Genomic DNA, 17,532 nt, shown 5'->3' with positions numbered 1-17,532 from the left:
ACGGGCCCAGCCGCTCCGCGGCATGTGGGATCCTCCCGGACCGGGGCACAAACCCGTGTCCCCTGCATCGGCAGGCGGACTCTCAACCACTGCACCACCAGGGAAGCCCCATTCTTTTTTAAAAAATTTATTTATTTTATTGAAGTATAGTTGATTTACAATGTTGTGTCATTCACTTTATTTTTTAAGACTTTTTTTGATGTGGATCATTTTTAAAGTCTCTATTGAATTTGTTACAAGATTGCCTCTGTTTTATGTTTTGGTTTTTTTGGCCTTGAGGCATGTGGTATCTTAGTTCCCCGACCAGGGATTGAACCCATATCCCCTGCATTGGAAGGTGAAGTCTTAACCACTGGACCACCAGTGAAGTCCCTCATTTACACTTTTGTTAAGTGTTCTTTATCAAAAATGTCTGTCATCTCCTCTACAAGACTATATCTAAGATTTTAGAGAGCAGAGAATATATCTTTCTCATACTTTCTTATTCTTCATCTTGCTCCTGCTAGGTCTTAATACAGGTTTGATGATTCAATAGAAAACAAATTTTTTTTAATTAATTAATTTATTTACTTTTTGGCTGTGTTGGGTCTTCGTTTCTGTGCGAGGGCTTTCTCTAGTTGCGGCAAGTGGGGGCCACTCTTCATCGCAGTGCGCCAGCCCTCACTATCGCGGCCTCTCTTGTTGCAGAGCACAGGCTCCAGACGCCCAGGCTCAGTAGTTGTGGCTCACGGGCCTAGTTGCTCCGTGGCATGTGGGATCTTCCCAGACCAGGGCTCGAACCCATGTCCCCTGCATTAGCAGGCAGATTCTCAACCACTGCGCTACCAGGGAAGCCCCGAAAAATTTTTTAATTCAAAGGTGTCAACCCTCTAGCTTTCATACCCCACCTTATAAATTAATACACACCCACATCACAATCACACCACATTGTGTGTTAGCAACCCTGTTGTCATTGGATGGTTGTGATGTTTGAGAGCAGAGATATTAGCAAAAACTTGCATACTTGTAAGTGTATGAGAGTTGGCGTTTGGTCATTGCTATCTCTGTTTATGTCTTCTCTACTTTTCTTCTCTACTTCCTTCCTACTGGCTTGGTCATCCTCTAATTCATAAGGTTACTTGCAAAATATATTTAACTCTATTAAAGAGAGGTTATCATTTGCCATATTTAAAAATTTTTCTGGGAGAGACTACTTCAACCATTAAAGAAAAATAGATATTACTTTAAGTTCTGGACGATTACTAGGACTTATATTGAATACTCGAACTGCTGACCCTTATCTCTCTCATTTTTTTTTTTTTTTGGTCAAGGTCTTTCATGATTTCTCTAATTATAATTTTAGGATTATTTCCATGAGCAATGATTTCAAAACAAATATGTCTGTAGGTCTGGTGAAGAACAGTATGATTACCACTTTGTTATCTACTTAACCCTGAAACTAAATCTGGAAATATTACTGATGTGTGCTTTTTAAAAAATTTTTTTAATTAATTAATTTATTTTTATTTTTGGCTGCCTGGGTCTTTGTTGCTGCGCTCCAGCTTTTCTCTAGTTGCGGTGAGCTGGGGCTACTCTTTGTTGCGATTCGCAGGCTTCTCATTGAGTGGCTTCTCTTATTGCAGGGCACAGGCCCTAGGCGTGTGGGCTTCAGTAGTTGTGGCACTCGGGCTCAGTAGTTGTGGCTTGTGGGCTCTGGAGCGCAGGCTCAGTCGTTGTGGCACACAGGCTTAGTTGCTCGGCGGCATGTGGGATCTTCCAGGACCAGGGCTCGAACCCGGGACCCCTGCATTGGCAGGCGGATTCTTAACCACTGCACCACCAGGGAAGTCCACTGATGCATGCTTTGACAAAGCAGTTATTTCTTTCCTTCTCCTACACATCCAACTGTAGTAGGGTATTAAAATACTTTCATTCATCTTAATTAAAATTCTAACCTCAACTCTATTTAATTTAGTTCAGAGTGAGGTTTTTAAAAATTTATTTATTTATTTATTTATTTTTGGCTGCGTTGGGTCTTCATTGCTGCACACGGGTTTTCTCTGGTTGCGGTGAGCGGGGGCTACTCTTTGTTGCAGTGTGCGGGCTTCTCCTTGCAGTGGCTTCTCTTGTTGTGGAGCACGGGTTCTAGGCACACAGGGTTCAGTAGTTGCAGCACGTGGGCTCAGTAGTTGTGGCTTGCAGGCTCTAGAGCACAGGCTCAGTCGTTGTGGCACATGGGCTTACTTGCTCCGTGGCATGTGGGATTTTCCCCAACCTGGGCTCGAACCCCTGTCCCCTGCATTGGCAGGTGGATTCTTAACCACTGCGCCACCAGGGAAGTCCCAGAGTGAGGCTTTTTGTTGTTGTTTGGTACAGAGGGGCTCTGAGTGAAGATCTAGATTTTGTTTTCATAAGGCATTGACAGTACACTTTGCTCTAAATGTTATATCAGAGTGTCTTTGAAACACAACTGGAAAATAATCAATACAGTTAAAAGAACATTAAATGAGGGGTATTTATGAAACCTTTCACCTTTTACTTTTTAAAACTATTACGCATATATATGGAAGCGTGTTCTTAACTGGATTTTCCCTCATTTCACCAAATCTTTAGAAGCTCCTGGCTGCCTCAGTTACTGGGGACAGTCTTAACTCAATTTGGCTTGTATGCCCTTGAGACAGTCTGCTGCTTTACGTTCTAGGTAATATAGCTGGCTGGTCTTTTCTGAGTCATAAGCATATGCAGTGCTCACTTTTCCGTGCCCAATCGGGTCAGGTAAGTACTGAGTGATCTTCTAAGCAAGATGGCCAGGAGAAAGGGGAATAAACGCTCCCCTTAGTTAGTTAACCACAATTTAAATGAGTTAGTAAAAAGGTTGAATACATAAGCTCAAAGAAAACTTAGGGGTCACTAAAGATCTACTTTTTGCCTGAACTCCTACCAAATGACCAAGGATATCAAGGAATTTATAGCAAAGCAGGCATTAGAAGTCATGGGATCAGTCACAATTCCATTGTAAATCCTTTTTGTAAAAACGACCAGAGGATCAGAACTGAAAAAGGTCAGGAAGGTAGAAATCCTTCCCAAGCCCTCATGCACACGGCCAACCTGGGTCACACATGAACTCCCACCTCTCACTGCCCCGGATTCTGCAGGGTGACCTACTTTCCTCATCCTCCTCATCAGTCCGACTCAGGGTGTCCTGTGAAGCCTGCTGGGACGGTTCACTGTCCTGCTTCCAGACCGTGCCGGTGCCTGTGTTGGAGCGTGACATGGTGGCCAGGCTCAGGCGGTAAGCAGAGGTGGAGGTACCCACGGTGCTGATGGACGTCTTCCCTTGGTAGGCTAGCGGGGTTGAGAGACCAAAGAAAATCCATGGTGAGGATCTTGAAAGAAAACAAATGCTAGCTTCAAACTCCTCCCAGACAACTTATATATTTTTAAGAAAAGGTCATTCAAATAGTGTGTCCCAGAGAGATGATCTTTAGGACAAAGTAGCAAATGGAACTCTAAATGGTGGGAAGAAAAAAAAAAAAAAGAGAGAGAATTGGGCACTGATGTACTTATAACTGAATAATTTTCTTGGGGGAGCATAGTATCTCTAACAATATAAAATGTTTTGATGTTGCTTCCTCTGTCATTGTTTTTCAGTTTTATTGTCCAAGGCTGGCAGAATGCAAATTCATTTTTTCACTGAGAAATGTACGTTACCTGACACAAGCGTATAGAAGTAACAAATACATTGTCTGAAAGGAACCTTACAATCAAAATTAGAATACGTAATTAAAACTGTGTTCTTATTCCCTTTTCCTGGAGATTACAGTTTATAAAACACCCCCCTTGGTTCTATGTCATATTATTTTATTATAAAGCAGAACATTTGAATGGCCCTGAGTAGATTTCACCAAGATTGTATTTGTCAGTTTTTTTGTCTTTAATACATTGAGAACAACACTAAAAGTTTTAGAAAGAAAAAAAAAAAGCCACAGGGATGACAGTCTTCTACTTATGGGTAATGACTGCCCTCTAATGGCAGGTAATGATTTATTTTCCTTCCTTAGTGACCTGCAAATAATATAATTATCAAAGTAAACAATGCATTCCCAAAGAAAATCTTTTGAATAATGTAAACTAGCCTGCCAGTTTTTATTCAACCCTCTCTCCCTCCAATTTGTGAATTTTATCATCAATCAGACAGACCCAGTTTTAAGTCCCCTCATTGGTGTCACCGTCTTTGTGTGTAAGTTATTTAACCTCTATTCAGCTTCAGTTTCTTCATTCTATAAGCAGACTTTCAGTTATGCATCTTGCAGGTATTTGTGTGGACTAAATGAAATAACAGCTAGGAAATAATCTATCATATAACAGATGCTCAATGAATGTGAGTTCCCTTCTCCTTTTCAAAACAGAAATGAAGGTAAGAATTTAAATAGGTTGTTTTTTTTTTTCCCCCAGCTAAATATTCAAGAAAAAGCTGAACTACTGAAATATTGAAAATAAAATATTCAGAAAAGGAATAAAATTAAACTCTTATGATACCCCCCCTTGATTTGTTTTGTTGTTGACAAGGATCACAGGGTCAAATCTACCAGTTGTACCGAAATGGCTAATGCATACTTGGTTCCAAAAAGAGCAGTGACCTGGAAAAAGAGGCATTCTTTGTAGATTGTAAGTTCCATGAGTAAAACAAATTGAAAATACCCCTTGCATACTTACCTGATCCACTGTGAACTGCCTCTTTTAGAATTTTTAGTTCACTGTTGAACTCAGCCATGAGGGAGCTCTTACACAGAGGGCGTGGAATGAAACGCCGTTCCAGCTGGTCAGCGATATGTTGTCGGGCAGAAAGCTCTTCATGGTTCTCTGCTGGTTGGGCCAGAAGCTGAAAGGAAGGCATAGATTCTCAGGTCCTCAATTTTCTCATCTGTGAAATGAGCTAATTATTGTACCTATCTCATAGTTGGTGGTGAAGATTAAATAAGGTAACGCATACAAAGTTCTTAGAACAGTGCTTAGGAAGTGCTTAATCAATATGTTGTTATGAATCACGGCGCCTGGAAATCGAGGCATGAAAAGAATAAAAGAGTAGATGAATACTGAGGGTCTCAGAGGAAAAGCATGCTTTAACTATCTCATTTTTCCCATGTTTGTTTAAAATCAGATCTCCGTCATGCCCCTGAAGACAAGAGACCATTCTTCAGATCATTCTATCCGGTCAATCTTTGTTTCTTGGGGGGGGTTGGTAAATGGGGAGAGGGCAAAGTTTCACTGACGTTAATTAAGCTCTTACTGTGAAGGTACTTCTAACATGAAGTTTTATCCTCTGGGATACCTGTTTGGGCTGATTTCTCGTCAAGCATGGTATTAACACGTCCTCCTGACTAGCTATATAGCACATGCCCCGAGACTGCTGCTGTCATCCTGCCCTAATCTGGAAAGCAGCACATTCATGGGGCTTGTCACTTCCTGGAGGAGAAGCACACCTTGCACTGGATGAAAGGGCGCAAGAGCACGAAGATGGGGATGCGGGTCCGCACGATGAAGTCGAGGAAGTCCCACAGGGCCAGGCCGCCGACCTTCCGCAGGGCCATCTCCTTCACCTGGAGGCTCAGCCAGTACCACTGGCTGCCGAGCTGCCTCTCAAAGCAGACGAGAATCACCTTCAGCGCTTCACACCAGGAAAAGACACAAGTGAGCCTGCAGACTTGTGCTTCGGAGGAACCCTGCCCACATCCAGCTGCCCACATCCACAGCCTTTTTACGCATCTAATTTCTAAATGTCTAAACTCTCTCTCTGTTTCCAAAAACTTCAGCGTACTCCTGAGTGACAGTGTTCTCACATCAAGACCGAAATTTCTATGGTAAACATGCTTTGATTCTGATTAAGAGAACACATATATCTTTCTTAAGTGCATTTAACTACTGTTTTGGAAAATACAAACCAAAGCGGTTCACAGAATTGAAAGGGAAATGTGGTATAAACATGATGTGTGGCTAATATTTTGCTTTCTAAAAGTTTTGTTATAGTGGCTTCATGGTAATACCAGCATATTACCCACATCTGAAACTAAAACATGGGTGTTTTAAAAAATTTTTCTTTTAAGCTTAGAAATAATATATTCTTGCTAATAAAAGCAAAATCAAAACCGTGCAGAAATGCATAAAGTTTAAAAAAGTAGTCCTATCCTCTTCCTACTCCCTGATTCCACCCTAAACTGTTCCCCCAGAGTAACCAGTATCTCCTTCCAGAAAAGAAAACACTATCCTCCCTCCTCCACCTCTCATGATGTCTCTTGCTAAACCATATTGGATCTCTTTAACAATACCTCTTTCCTTCCAGATTCTGGCAGCCTTGTCACAATCTACATTTGTAAATTTATTTTCAGGAAGCAGATTTCCCAAACAGTGTGTCAGGACAAACCAGAATATTGTAAAAACGTCAGAGATTACGGTGAGGGCTTCCTCTACCACCCAGCTCTCCCCACAGGGTATCCCATGAAGCAGTCAAGGGAACCTGGGCCTTCTTCATCACGTCTTAAGGCCCGTCTCAGCATCTAGAAGACACATAGAAATCCAATGCCCTAAAGCCCTCAGGAGTCACCGACACCTTTACCATCTATTTAGGGTACCTCCAGGGGAAAACCAGGTCATATAACACAGAGAGAGATGTAAGATTCTTCCTTCCGCATCTACTCACCTCTATTCCTCTCCCTCATCGTAACAAACATATGAACAAAAAGCAACACTCCTCTAACCCTACCCTGATCCTGGTGACACTTCTACCTGTTATGTGCCTGTTGGCCTTCTTTGGGCTTCTGCCTTTCTGCTTTCCACCTTCACCAGCAACAGCCCAACACACAAGCAGGATAGCAAAGGGCTCAGGGATTCTGGTGCTGGATGGATTTGATTTGAAATTTGGCTCTGCCACTTATTGACAGTGTGACTTTAGGTAAGTTATTCAACCTTTCTGGGGCTTAGCCTCTTCCTTCGTAAAGTGAGAATATGTACTTCTTGGAGTTGTTGTGAGGATTGGGGCTTAGCCTCTTCCTTCCTAAAGTGAGAATATGTACTTCTTGGAGTTGTTGTGAGGATTCAAAGTGATGATAATGTAAAGTATAGAAAACACTCGTTAGTGCACACTAAATGCTCAAAATAAAGGTAAAAATAAATTTAAAATAGAGGTCCAGTAGCCTGGCCAAGTAACCAAAGGATTCACCTTCATTGAAAAAGCAGAAAATAGAAGAAAAAAAAACACCCCATCCAAAAATGGGCAGAAGATCTAAATAGACATTTCTCCAAAGAAGACCTACAGATGGCCAAAAGGTACATGAAAAGATGCTCAACATCGCTAATTAGCAAAATGCAAATCAAAACTACGAGGTGTCACCTCGCACCAGTTGGAATGGCTATCATCAAAAAGTCTACAAATAAATGCTGGAGAGGGTGTGGAAAAAAAGGAACCCTCCTACATTGTTGGTGGGAATGTTAGTTGGTACAGCCACTATGGAGAACAGTACAGAGTTTCCTTTAAAAACTAAAAATAGAGCTACCATATGATCCTGCAATCCCACTACTGGGCATGTATCTGGAGAAAACCATAATTCGAAAAGATACATGCACCCCAATGTTCAGAGCAGCACTATTTACAATAGCCAAGACATAGAAGCAGCCTAAATGTCCATCGACAGATGAATGGATAAAGATGAGGTATATTTATACAATGGAATATTACTCAGCCATAAAAAGAATGAAATAATGCCATTTGCAGCAGCATGGATGGACCTAGAGATTATCATACTAAGTGAAGTAAGTCAGAGAAAGACAAATATCATATGATATCACTTATATGTGTGGAACCTAAAAAAATGATACAAATAAACTTATATACAAAACAGATAGACCCAAAGCCACAGAAAACAAACTTATGGTTACCAGAGGGAGAAGGGGGAGGGATGAATTAGGAGTTTGGGATTAACCTATACAAATTACTATACATAAAAGAGATAACAAGGAAGGACCTACTGTAGAGCACAAGGAACTATACTCAATATTTTATAATAACCTATAAGGGAAAAGAATCTGAAAAAAAAAGTTAGGTATGTATGTATGATTGAATAATTTTGCTACACACTTGAAACTAACACAACACTGTAAATCAACTATACTTCAATTTTTAAGAAAAGGCAGAAAGTGGAGAGAACTGAAGATAGTTACCTGTTAAGTGTTTTCTCCTATCCCTGTCTTACATGCTAAGGCCTCTTTTCCCACCATCCTCTGTACAGTCCTAAACCTCATGCAGGGCTCTGTGCCAGAATCTAGATTTTATCTGAACCCTACAACCTCATGTCTCTGGCAACCATGCCCCACACGGGCAAGTCCTATGCACATGCAGCCTTGTTTCTTTTTTTCCTTTTTCATTCTCATTGTCAATCACATCATTTTCAAATACATTCCTCAGTAATGCAGTCCAAACACTCCCCCGCCACACACACACACACACACACACACACACACACACACACACACTCTCCAAACTCCAAGGACCTGAAGGACCTGTTTTTACCATTTTGTCTGCTTTCATCTTATACTCCCCACCAAGGTCTGCTTTGAATTGAAAAATGTCAGGCAAGATTTTTTCAGCTTCCTCCTTTTGAGATTTTCTGTTGGCAGTGCTCCTTAGTCTCAGTGCTGTGGCAATGGTGGTCTTTTCTCCCCAGCTTAGTTCATTCTAGTCAAGGAGTAGCTGTTAGTATTCCATGGGTCACATGGAATGGTGGAATACTTGTTAGTATTCCACCAAGTCACAGCAGGGATAGGGTAATGGGAAGGTAGAAGTCAAGGGTGATGCTCTGTACTTGCTGAAGTGGCTTCTCTAAATACTTTCTGGATTGAGGTCTTTTAAAATACTTTTTGAGTCAAGGTGGAACATAACTAAATAAGTACATATGTATATACATATACACATGTATACATATACATAGGTGTGTGTATATATCTATATCTTTCTATCTATTTCTCTCTCTCTCTCTCTCTCTCTCTCTCTATCATCTATCTATCTATCTATCTACCTACCTATCTAGAGAGAAGTACCCACCCAAGTATGCTGCTTGGCTGGTGGACTCTGCCAGCCCTTCCCTGCGCAAGTCTTTGCCTGCATCGCCGGGGGTGGAGCAGTGGGCGGGGGAGCTCTCCAACATGAAGTTCTTGCTCCTGGACGTGCTGATGATCCGTGGAGGCAGGAGCACATTAATGACTGTCTGCAGTAGCAGCTGCACCTCAGGCTGCTCCAGCCATGGGCTATCTGCCGGGCAGAGTTTGTAAGGAGGAAGTGGAAAGAAAAGCAAGTCACAAGGTAGACTTTCCACATTTGACACAGAAAAATTCAGCTCTTTCTCCAATTCCAAACTAGAACACCCTAGAAATTCAAGTGCCTTCCCCACCAAGTACAGCTTCTCCTATGGACAGAAGCAGCGCTCCTGGTACTGGGTGTCTCCTCCGTAGTCAGCACCCAAGGGTCCCTGCTCTTAGCCAAATCTCCCGCTTACCATTTCAATCTCCTTTCTTTTTTTTTTTTCCTGCTCATATACTCATAATGCACTGTCTTTATGTTTGAGATAAACTTTTCCTAAAAGAAAAAATCCCCCAAGAAGTAAGAGTAATGAAAACATATTGGAATTTAGTGACAGTGGCAGGATTTACACTAAACCTAGTGTCAGTAGGTTATCCAGTCCATTCTCTGTCAATGCACATCATACTGTACTTGAGTTAATACCATTTTCTTAATTGAAACAATGCTCTCCTGATTTTTGCTGTACTGAAATGATTTTAAACAGGATGTGTCTTCTAAGTGGAGCAGAGATAGTCTTGACCAAGGGCAGCTAAACTGAAAAGAAAGAAAAACTCTATTTCCTAACATAACCTTGTTTGAATCATTCAGATCAACTTCAATGACGGCCTTCATGGGAAAAGGAGGAAATAACAGCCTGACACTTAAGAAAACACAACAACAATGATAAATTTCCTTTAGTTAAATTAATCAGACCTTTGCTTCCAGATCCTACTGTGAGTACAAATGGGATGAGCAGATTTAAAAGCATCCCCTCCCTTCGCTCTTGATTGGTGAACGGGGAGATCACATGGCTTAAAGGAAAATCTTCTTTTAAAGCCTGTGCAGCAATAATAGAAAAAAAGATTAATTGACCCCCTCACCCATTCAGTCAGTTTGTTTTTACACAGCATGGTGGAGACGGGGACTCCCTGATGGCTGCACCTGCAAACTAGGAGTTCAATTGTCATCTGTGCAGCATAGGTGATTCACCCCAAACTGATACTTTACCATTTGTTTGACATAATTGAGAGCTATATACCTAAAAAACAGCAACATCTTGAATATCAAATGAAAAATCATGATACTTATAGTCCGGTACAAAAACAACCGCATTTCCCCATTCATTTCTTCCATGTGTCCACCAATAAATATTTTAGCGACCAAAGAAAAGGAAGAAAAGGAGAACTTGCCACCTGCTCCAGTGGGGAGTTATTTTAAAATCCTCTCCCCTGTATAAGACCTTCTTCAAGCCAGAAAGCAATAGACAATATAAAAAGAAATAAATGATCTCTGAATACGTGTTGTCAAAATGTATCACTTTAGGGTTGTCTTTATTTCCCTTCTGCCTGGTAGCCACAGCGCTCGCTTAATCTCTTTTCCATCATCTAACCATTCTCTGGATGATGGACCATCAAGCTTGGTTGTCAGATAATGGATGGGTCGGTTATCCATTTACAGCCATTGTACACTTCCCATTGGTCAGAGAGCTTTCTGGTGATTTATCACTCTTTAAAGTTAGGTGACACACAGAAATAGGCAGGGAAATTGGCATTCTATACTTTTTTGCTTTGGGAATGATTATTTTAATTTTAGGAAATAAAAGAAGTGGGAGAAAAATTATTTAAAAAACACCCGCAATATTCAGCCCACAACCATTAAAGAAAATTAAGATGTTAAAAGTCTAGTAATAATATTTGAATTTTTTTTACTGCAATTCTTTCTGCAAATAATTTAAAACCAGACTTTGAACATTACTGCCTCTTTTAGTCAACAATTGTGAGCTGATTATCTGTGAACCATTATTTTCCTAAGGTACTGACACACGTTTTAAACGACGGAAGCGGCTCCTGAGGTTGTGGCAGGACTAAATGACTCTGCTATTTTTGAGATCTCAAGAAGAATTACAGAAGCACAACTTTAGGACCAAGCTCAGGGCTGAAGCTCCAAAACTGTAAAAGTCTGGAGATGTTTACACTTCTGTTTCACAGATTTTGCCCAGCCTTTGCAGAAAAATAAAAGAGAACACCATGATCAGGTGCCTCAACCAGCAACGTAAAGAGCGTGACAAACAGGTAAGGCAGTCACACCTGTATCTGCAATGCTACAAGCCGGACAACAGCTGTGCTGAAGGGCAGAGGTGGTGAGAGATAAGGGCTGAGATGAAGAAGGGGTAATCCATCAGCAACACTGGAGGGTCCTACCACTCCCATCACCTGAAATACAAACAGAGCACATGACCAGCCTTGACTACTGCAATTTCATGCAACTGTAGTAAGGGAGTCTCAGTCAATAATAATAATGATAATGATAATAAAAAATTCGAAGGTTGGGCATGTTACTTTCAATCTGTTCGTGTTGCCTTCTTTTGAAGGCATGTAATGTCTGGAGTCAGATCAAACGATTACACTGGATTCAGCCAAGGTTTTGTAGAATGTTGCTTATAACTAACTATGTAAATAATGAGAGATGAACCCAAAATTATTCTAAGCAGGAGACTGGACATACTTACTTGTGGACTCAAAGGAATGCAAAAGGAATGCAGTCAACATTCTTTGATGAAGTAAATACTGACAACAATGATGATGGCAAGAGCTCTACTTGCACTAGGCATTCCAGCTACGGATTTATTGCTCAACTAGCTAAGCAGCACATTCTAGTCAATGAAATGCTCCACCACGGTTTCCACATTGTACAAAACCTTGTCAGGACCAGACTCTAGATATTACATAACCGATAAAAATTTTTTGTTTTCATGTAAATCCTAGACTGGCCAACCCATAATGTGATTTTGCACTAAAAAAGAAAAAAAAAAATCCTCGTTGCATTTTAATCTCCCCCACCCCAGACTACTTCAACTTCTAGCCAATTGTGCAGTCTCCCACCACCCCACTCTCCAACTGGCAGCCCTCAACTCTCAGCGCAACTTGAAGAGGTCAATTGTCAAAGTAGCGCGTGGGAAGCAGCACACCAAAATCCCATCTGTAGAGGGACGGGCCCCTTGATCTCCCCACACACTACCTTGAAATGTACCTCACTATTTTCAGTGTCACCTGAGCCGTCTGTTTTCATGGGTAGGTGTGTAGGTAGGTAGGTTGACCTGTAAATCTTCAGTTCAGAGAAGTCAATAGCAGAGTGAAATTTTGTAAAGTTTCATAAGATTGCCACTTGGCTACTCACCAGATTGACACAGACATTGATCAGTGACCTAAGGTGAGGCAGGAAGGATATGATTGGCTGCCTCTGAAGTGTCAAACAAACCCCTTCAATCAAATTGCTGGCAGGCTCCCACTCAACCTGTCGCCTGGAATACAATATAGGAGCCATTAGCAGCGTGGCTCCCTTCTGGAGACTGTCTGAAACGAGTGAACGAGACAGTGATTCTGACGCCATCTAAGACAGGATGGGTGTCTGAGACAACAAAATGCTTCAGAGGGGAGGAAGTTTACCCACGTTGTTCCAAAGGTACAGAGCACATTAGGAAGGGAAGAGGATACTGAAAACGTAGCAGAGGCACTCCTGCCCCACTCGACTAATGAGACAAAATCTATTGAAGAAAAAACAGAGACGATGAATGGGTGGCATTTCAAGTTTCCTGGTTTTAACTATGAGAGAGGGTATGAGACTACCATTTTAGGAAACGCATCATAGGAGTCGTTACTCCCAGTAGAACTAATTTGACTATAGGCTGTGTTTGTTTCTGAAATGTTTTTATCAGACTACAGTTGATCTCATCAGCTTTTATACCAGACTGCAACTAATTAGATTTATATGGCTTAACTCTTGCCAAAAAGATGGCATTAGAGGAAAACAGTCTATTTAAAAAGTGTTCTTTCTTTGCCTCCTAAAAAATGATATTTTGGGGCTACATTCTATGGTAGTATAAACGGTGGCATACATAACCCAATTAGATGAATATGAGATTTTCTGTAATAGAAAACAATCTGGTCTGTAATTGTCTCAGTACTGAAGAGTCATTTCTGTGGCCCCCTAAATAAACAAGTTGGGCTTTACTGAGATCAACGCTATTTCCTGGAATTAATTTCTAAGCTTATATTGCCTACCACATTGAAATCTCTACAATGACAAAATGGAAATGTTCATACATGAGGATAGGTTGACATTCCTGATGCTCAAGTAACCCACAGGTTAGGTTCAGTCAACATTTCTCTTGTTGAACTGAGATCACCTGAAGAAATTAAATCCAAGGCAACCCCAAATTCACAGCATGCACACCAAGAAAATTGCCTACAATTAATCAAGTCTATGAATTAATCCAGAAGTCTACTTTTAGGAAACTGCTGTTCTTTATAATGGGTTTAGTTATATGACAAATGAGTTAGCCTATGGAGAGGTTAACATCTTTAGAAGAAAAGTTATTTTAACACACCCTTGTGAGATTTATAAGACTGGCCATTTGCCAATAGGCACGGATGTTCCACTGGGACCACTAAAGAAAATAGGAGTGCTTTAAGGATACTCATTTCTATGCTACTAAAATAAATAACCTTGAAATAACATATAGGCATCCATCATCACGGGAGAAAAGAATATAGGATCAAACTGTCAATTATTAGAATAAAATCTTTCAATATCTTTTAAATAAATTCAGCAGCTTCTGATGGCTGCATAAATGAAGAAGAGCACAGGATAAAACCTGGAAAAGTTCTGACAAATTGAACAATAAGTGCTACAGATTTGGGGCAAGAGTTGCATTGATTTGGGGTTTAGTTTACTAGGACAGAAAATGGTCTCACTAACCCAAACTGGAAATTTCCAAACTAGTGGGTTTATTAGCATTTATCAATTGATCTATCTGCTCACTGTGGCTATAGGTTTCCAAACTGGGCTCAGAACTCCAGGTAGCCTGGTTCGGAGGCATCTGCTCACAGAAAGGCTACCAACTGATCTTTCAGGCCACTGAGTGGAGCGCAAGTGGCAATAACATGGATTTAGTACCACCTGAATTAGGTGAAAAGGTGAAAATTAGGTATTTGTTATCAACCCTAAGAGCTCTTTAGCTGCTGCTTCGCTGATTATTGTAAAGCTTGGCATTTCTATAAACTGGTACCTAAAATACTATGTTAAATACACATTTCTGAACATCAAGTTAATTTTTCTTCTCTCCTTAGTTGTTTAATTTATAAGGCATACCTTGCCTTACTTTAAAAGGAATTGAAGGATACACATTGAATTTCTTGTGTGTGTCAGATAAGGAACGTGATAGCTAAGAAATGAATATACACATTGAATTTCTTGTGTGTGTCAGATAAGGAACGTGATAGCTAAGAAATGAATAGATTTTTCAAGACAAATATATATTTTTGAAGAATATGTTATTTCCTCAAAACACAGACCCTGCTACTTATGCATTCATATACCTGATTAGCTCTGCACATATAACCAACCAAACACTTTTGAGCCATTCATTCAACTCCGGATTGATCCACCACCTTCAAAAATGACAAACGTGAAGTTTGAAGCTTGTAATACCAACAGCTGACTAGGAGGCCTCCTCACCTCAAAGTAGGCATCTTATGAATTTTGTTGAACATCCTATCCAATCTCTTTAAAATGAGGATAAGGGCCGGCCTCACTGCCTCGGCTGTCCAGTCGGTGATGGGGAGCATCTCCGTGACGTAGCGTCGAAGCCCACGGCTCTCCATTGTCTGGGTGTCGTATGGTGCCAACTTCAGAAGGGAGTGTGCAATTTCCGCCAACCTAAAATGTTTTGTTTTGTTTTTAAAGAATGAGCTTAGAAAGCCACCAGGAGAATTTTCCCACACAGCATCATGCTAATCACCCTCCTTCCAGCACACTGTCTCCCTAAACTATGAACATTCTGGCACAGTATCTCATAACTTGTAAATAAACGTTTTAAAACACAAATGTGGACAAAATAAGGCCCATACATTTCAGTTGGTTGGTATATCTCTTAAGCCTTTTCAGTTTGTAGGTTCCCCCTCTTCTGCTCCTGTTTTGACATCTAGTAATTTATTTGTTGGAGAAATTAGCTGTTGGTCCTGTAGCATTTCCTGCACTCTGGATTTTGCTGATTGAATCTCCATGGTGTCATTTAATTTATCCTATTGCTCCTGTATTTAATTCAATTGGTAGTTAGATCCAGGGGCTAGATCACATTAGGCTCTGATTTTCCGGTTTGTGTCCTTCACAGGCGATGTGTACTTTGCTCAGGACGTATGTGATTCCTGGTTGTCACTCTTCATGATGTCAGTGGCTATTAGTGATCACTGCACAGATTCCTCAGTCATTAGAAGTAGTACAATGGTAATATTGTACCGTTCCTTTTTTTCATGTATTAACTAGAGCATTTTAATAAGAAGTCCTTTTGATTACTCCAAGAGAGACAGGACCAATGCTTAAAAAGAACTACAGTTTAAGAGCACCCCAGGTGATTCTGACAGGCACTCTGGTATAGGAATCAGAGCTAGGCCCTTGCCGCTCTAACACATGGATTGCTCTACAATTGCTCCGTCTGACTAGTGCCACGGATGGAGGATTCACCACTGCGTAAGGCAGCTCATTCCATCTTTGGACATCCACACTGTGAAAAGCTCTCCTCATATGAGGTCCCCAAATTCCCTCAATTTTTTCCTATGAGGCTTCATCTGGAAGCATGAATGCAATCCATCTTCTCCATGGCAACCCTTCACTATCAACAGTCATTGTCTCTTCATCCCCACTCATACTCTCTCCAGACGGAACATACACATTGTCCTTCTGGAAATTGTGAGTGTGTGTGTTTTAAAGAAATCGTTTTCAACAGTCTTCACACTCTTTTGTTTATCTCTTTCTTGCAAATGTGCCATGCAGAAAATAATTCTTTACTTTTCAGGTCGTTTGATTGACAGATAAAAGTATATCTATATACACATATTTCTTTTTTAAATGGGTTTTTTCTTTTTCTCCCAGTTTTATTGAGATATAATTGACACACAGCACTGTATAAGTCCAAGGTGTACAGCACAATGATTTGACACATACATCATGAAGTGACCACCACAACAAATCTAGTATATACACATATTTCTTTTCCCTTGTTATTTTGTAGGTAATCTTAAGAAATGCTAGAGAAATAACTGATCTATTTCGAGCTTGAAAACAATAATTAGAGTTGGATTTGTGTCATTTTATGGATTATTAACTGAATTTCTCTCATCTCTGGTCATGTTACAAAATGAATATGCTTAGAGCATAAAACAAAAATTTCCTTTAATACAGTCTTTGCTGTACGATCACATGAATAATCTTGAGAACACAAGGGAGAGACGGAGGGGCAGAAAGGAAAGAGGGAGAGTTGGAGAGAGGTGGGAGAGAGAGAAAAATTAGTTTGCAGAGCTTACTATCCTGCTATTCTGCTGCTTTGGCAGCTTTGGTCTGGGAAAATGAGGTAATAAATTCCTTTAGGGTAGAAACTCTATCTAATCAAGAATGTTTTACTTGAGAGCCTTGCAGCCAATCATAACTTCTGCAAATGCAGGGGTACAGATTGCCTCAACACTCCTTCTTAGCTCTTTGATTAAAATCGAGAACTTCTTGCAATTATCTCCTCTTTTATATCGTCCCATTTCTTTAAAAAAAAAAAAATCAACCTTCTCTCCTTGATGGATACTATCTATTCTTAGGACTTTAAATACTACCTATAGGTCCCCAATTCTAAAATTTATATATTTAGCTCTGACTTTGACATACAGCCAAACGTGTACTTAATTTACAAAAGAAAACCTGAACTATACCCTTTGCTTTGGTGTAGGGTCAAAACATGTGGAACTCAGCGAACTCTGTTTGGCCAGAGAACACAATGGGTCCATTTTTATTGAGAGCTGGTGTGAAATAGCATGAACAGAGGGGATGTCGTCTAAATAGTCCCTGGCATTAAAAAATTCTGCCTACCTTCCTATAGATCCAGGCCATGAAATAACTGTGCTCATACAGGTTACTCTTGCTGAATTGCATTGTGATGTTTTGCAGCTTTCAGTACTGCCAGGTATCCAGTCACGTAAGACTGGCCCTTTACCTGGGTGGGATGTTGGTGAGGCTGCTGCCCATCACTCTGCTCTTTCCTTTTAACATGCCTCAACCAGGAGATACTTCTTGTTCTTCATATTTTAAAAAGGGGATTTTGCTTTACCAAAAAAAACTAGTTGTGTGTTTTATCTTATTGACACTATGATTTTTTTTTTTTTTTTTTTTTTTTTTTTTTTTTT

At 40.4% G+C, this 17,532-nt stretch overlaps 1 protein-coding gene across 3 annotated transcripts in view; it reads right to left on the bottom strand.

Annotated features, from left to right (window-relative positions):
* The window catches only part of UNC80 (unc-80 homolog, NALCN channel complex subunit), a 248,069-nt gene that overhangs the window by 14,931 nt on the left and 215,606 nt on the right, over window positions 1-17,532 (bottom strand). For all 3 annotated transcript variants that reach the window (XM_024124665.1, XM_055079011.1, XM_024124666.1), the window contains 8 exons: window positions 14,825-15,025; window positions 12,485-12,608; window positions 11,395-11,520; window positions 10,022-10,145; window positions 9,074-9,280; window positions 5,463-5,647; window positions 4,696-4,861; window positions 3,145-3,324 (listed from right to left, as the gene is read on the bottom strand). In XM_024124665.1, the coding sequence (XP_023980433.1) occupies window positions 3,145-3,324; window positions 4,696-4,861; window positions 5,463-5,647; window positions 9,074-9,280; window positions 10,022-10,145; window positions 11,395-11,520; window positions 12,485-12,608; window positions 14,825-15,025 (1,313 nt within the window). The remainder of the gene's footprint in view (window positions 1-3,144; window positions 3,325-4,695; window positions 4,862-5,462; window positions 5,648-9,073; window positions 9,281-10,021; window positions 10,146-11,394; window positions 11,521-12,484; window positions 12,609-14,824; window positions 15,026-17,532) is intronic.

Source organism: Physeter macrocephalus, chromosome 2, assembly GCF_002837175.3.
Source record: "Physeter macrocephalus isolate SW-GA chromosome 2, ASM283717v5, whole genome shotgun sequence".
Classification (NCBI taxonomy): domain Eukaryota; kingdom Metazoa; phylum Chordata; class Mammalia; order Artiodactyla; family Physeteridae; genus Physeter; species Physeter macrocephalus.
This window is presented reverse-complemented; position numbering and strand designations above follow the sequence as displayed.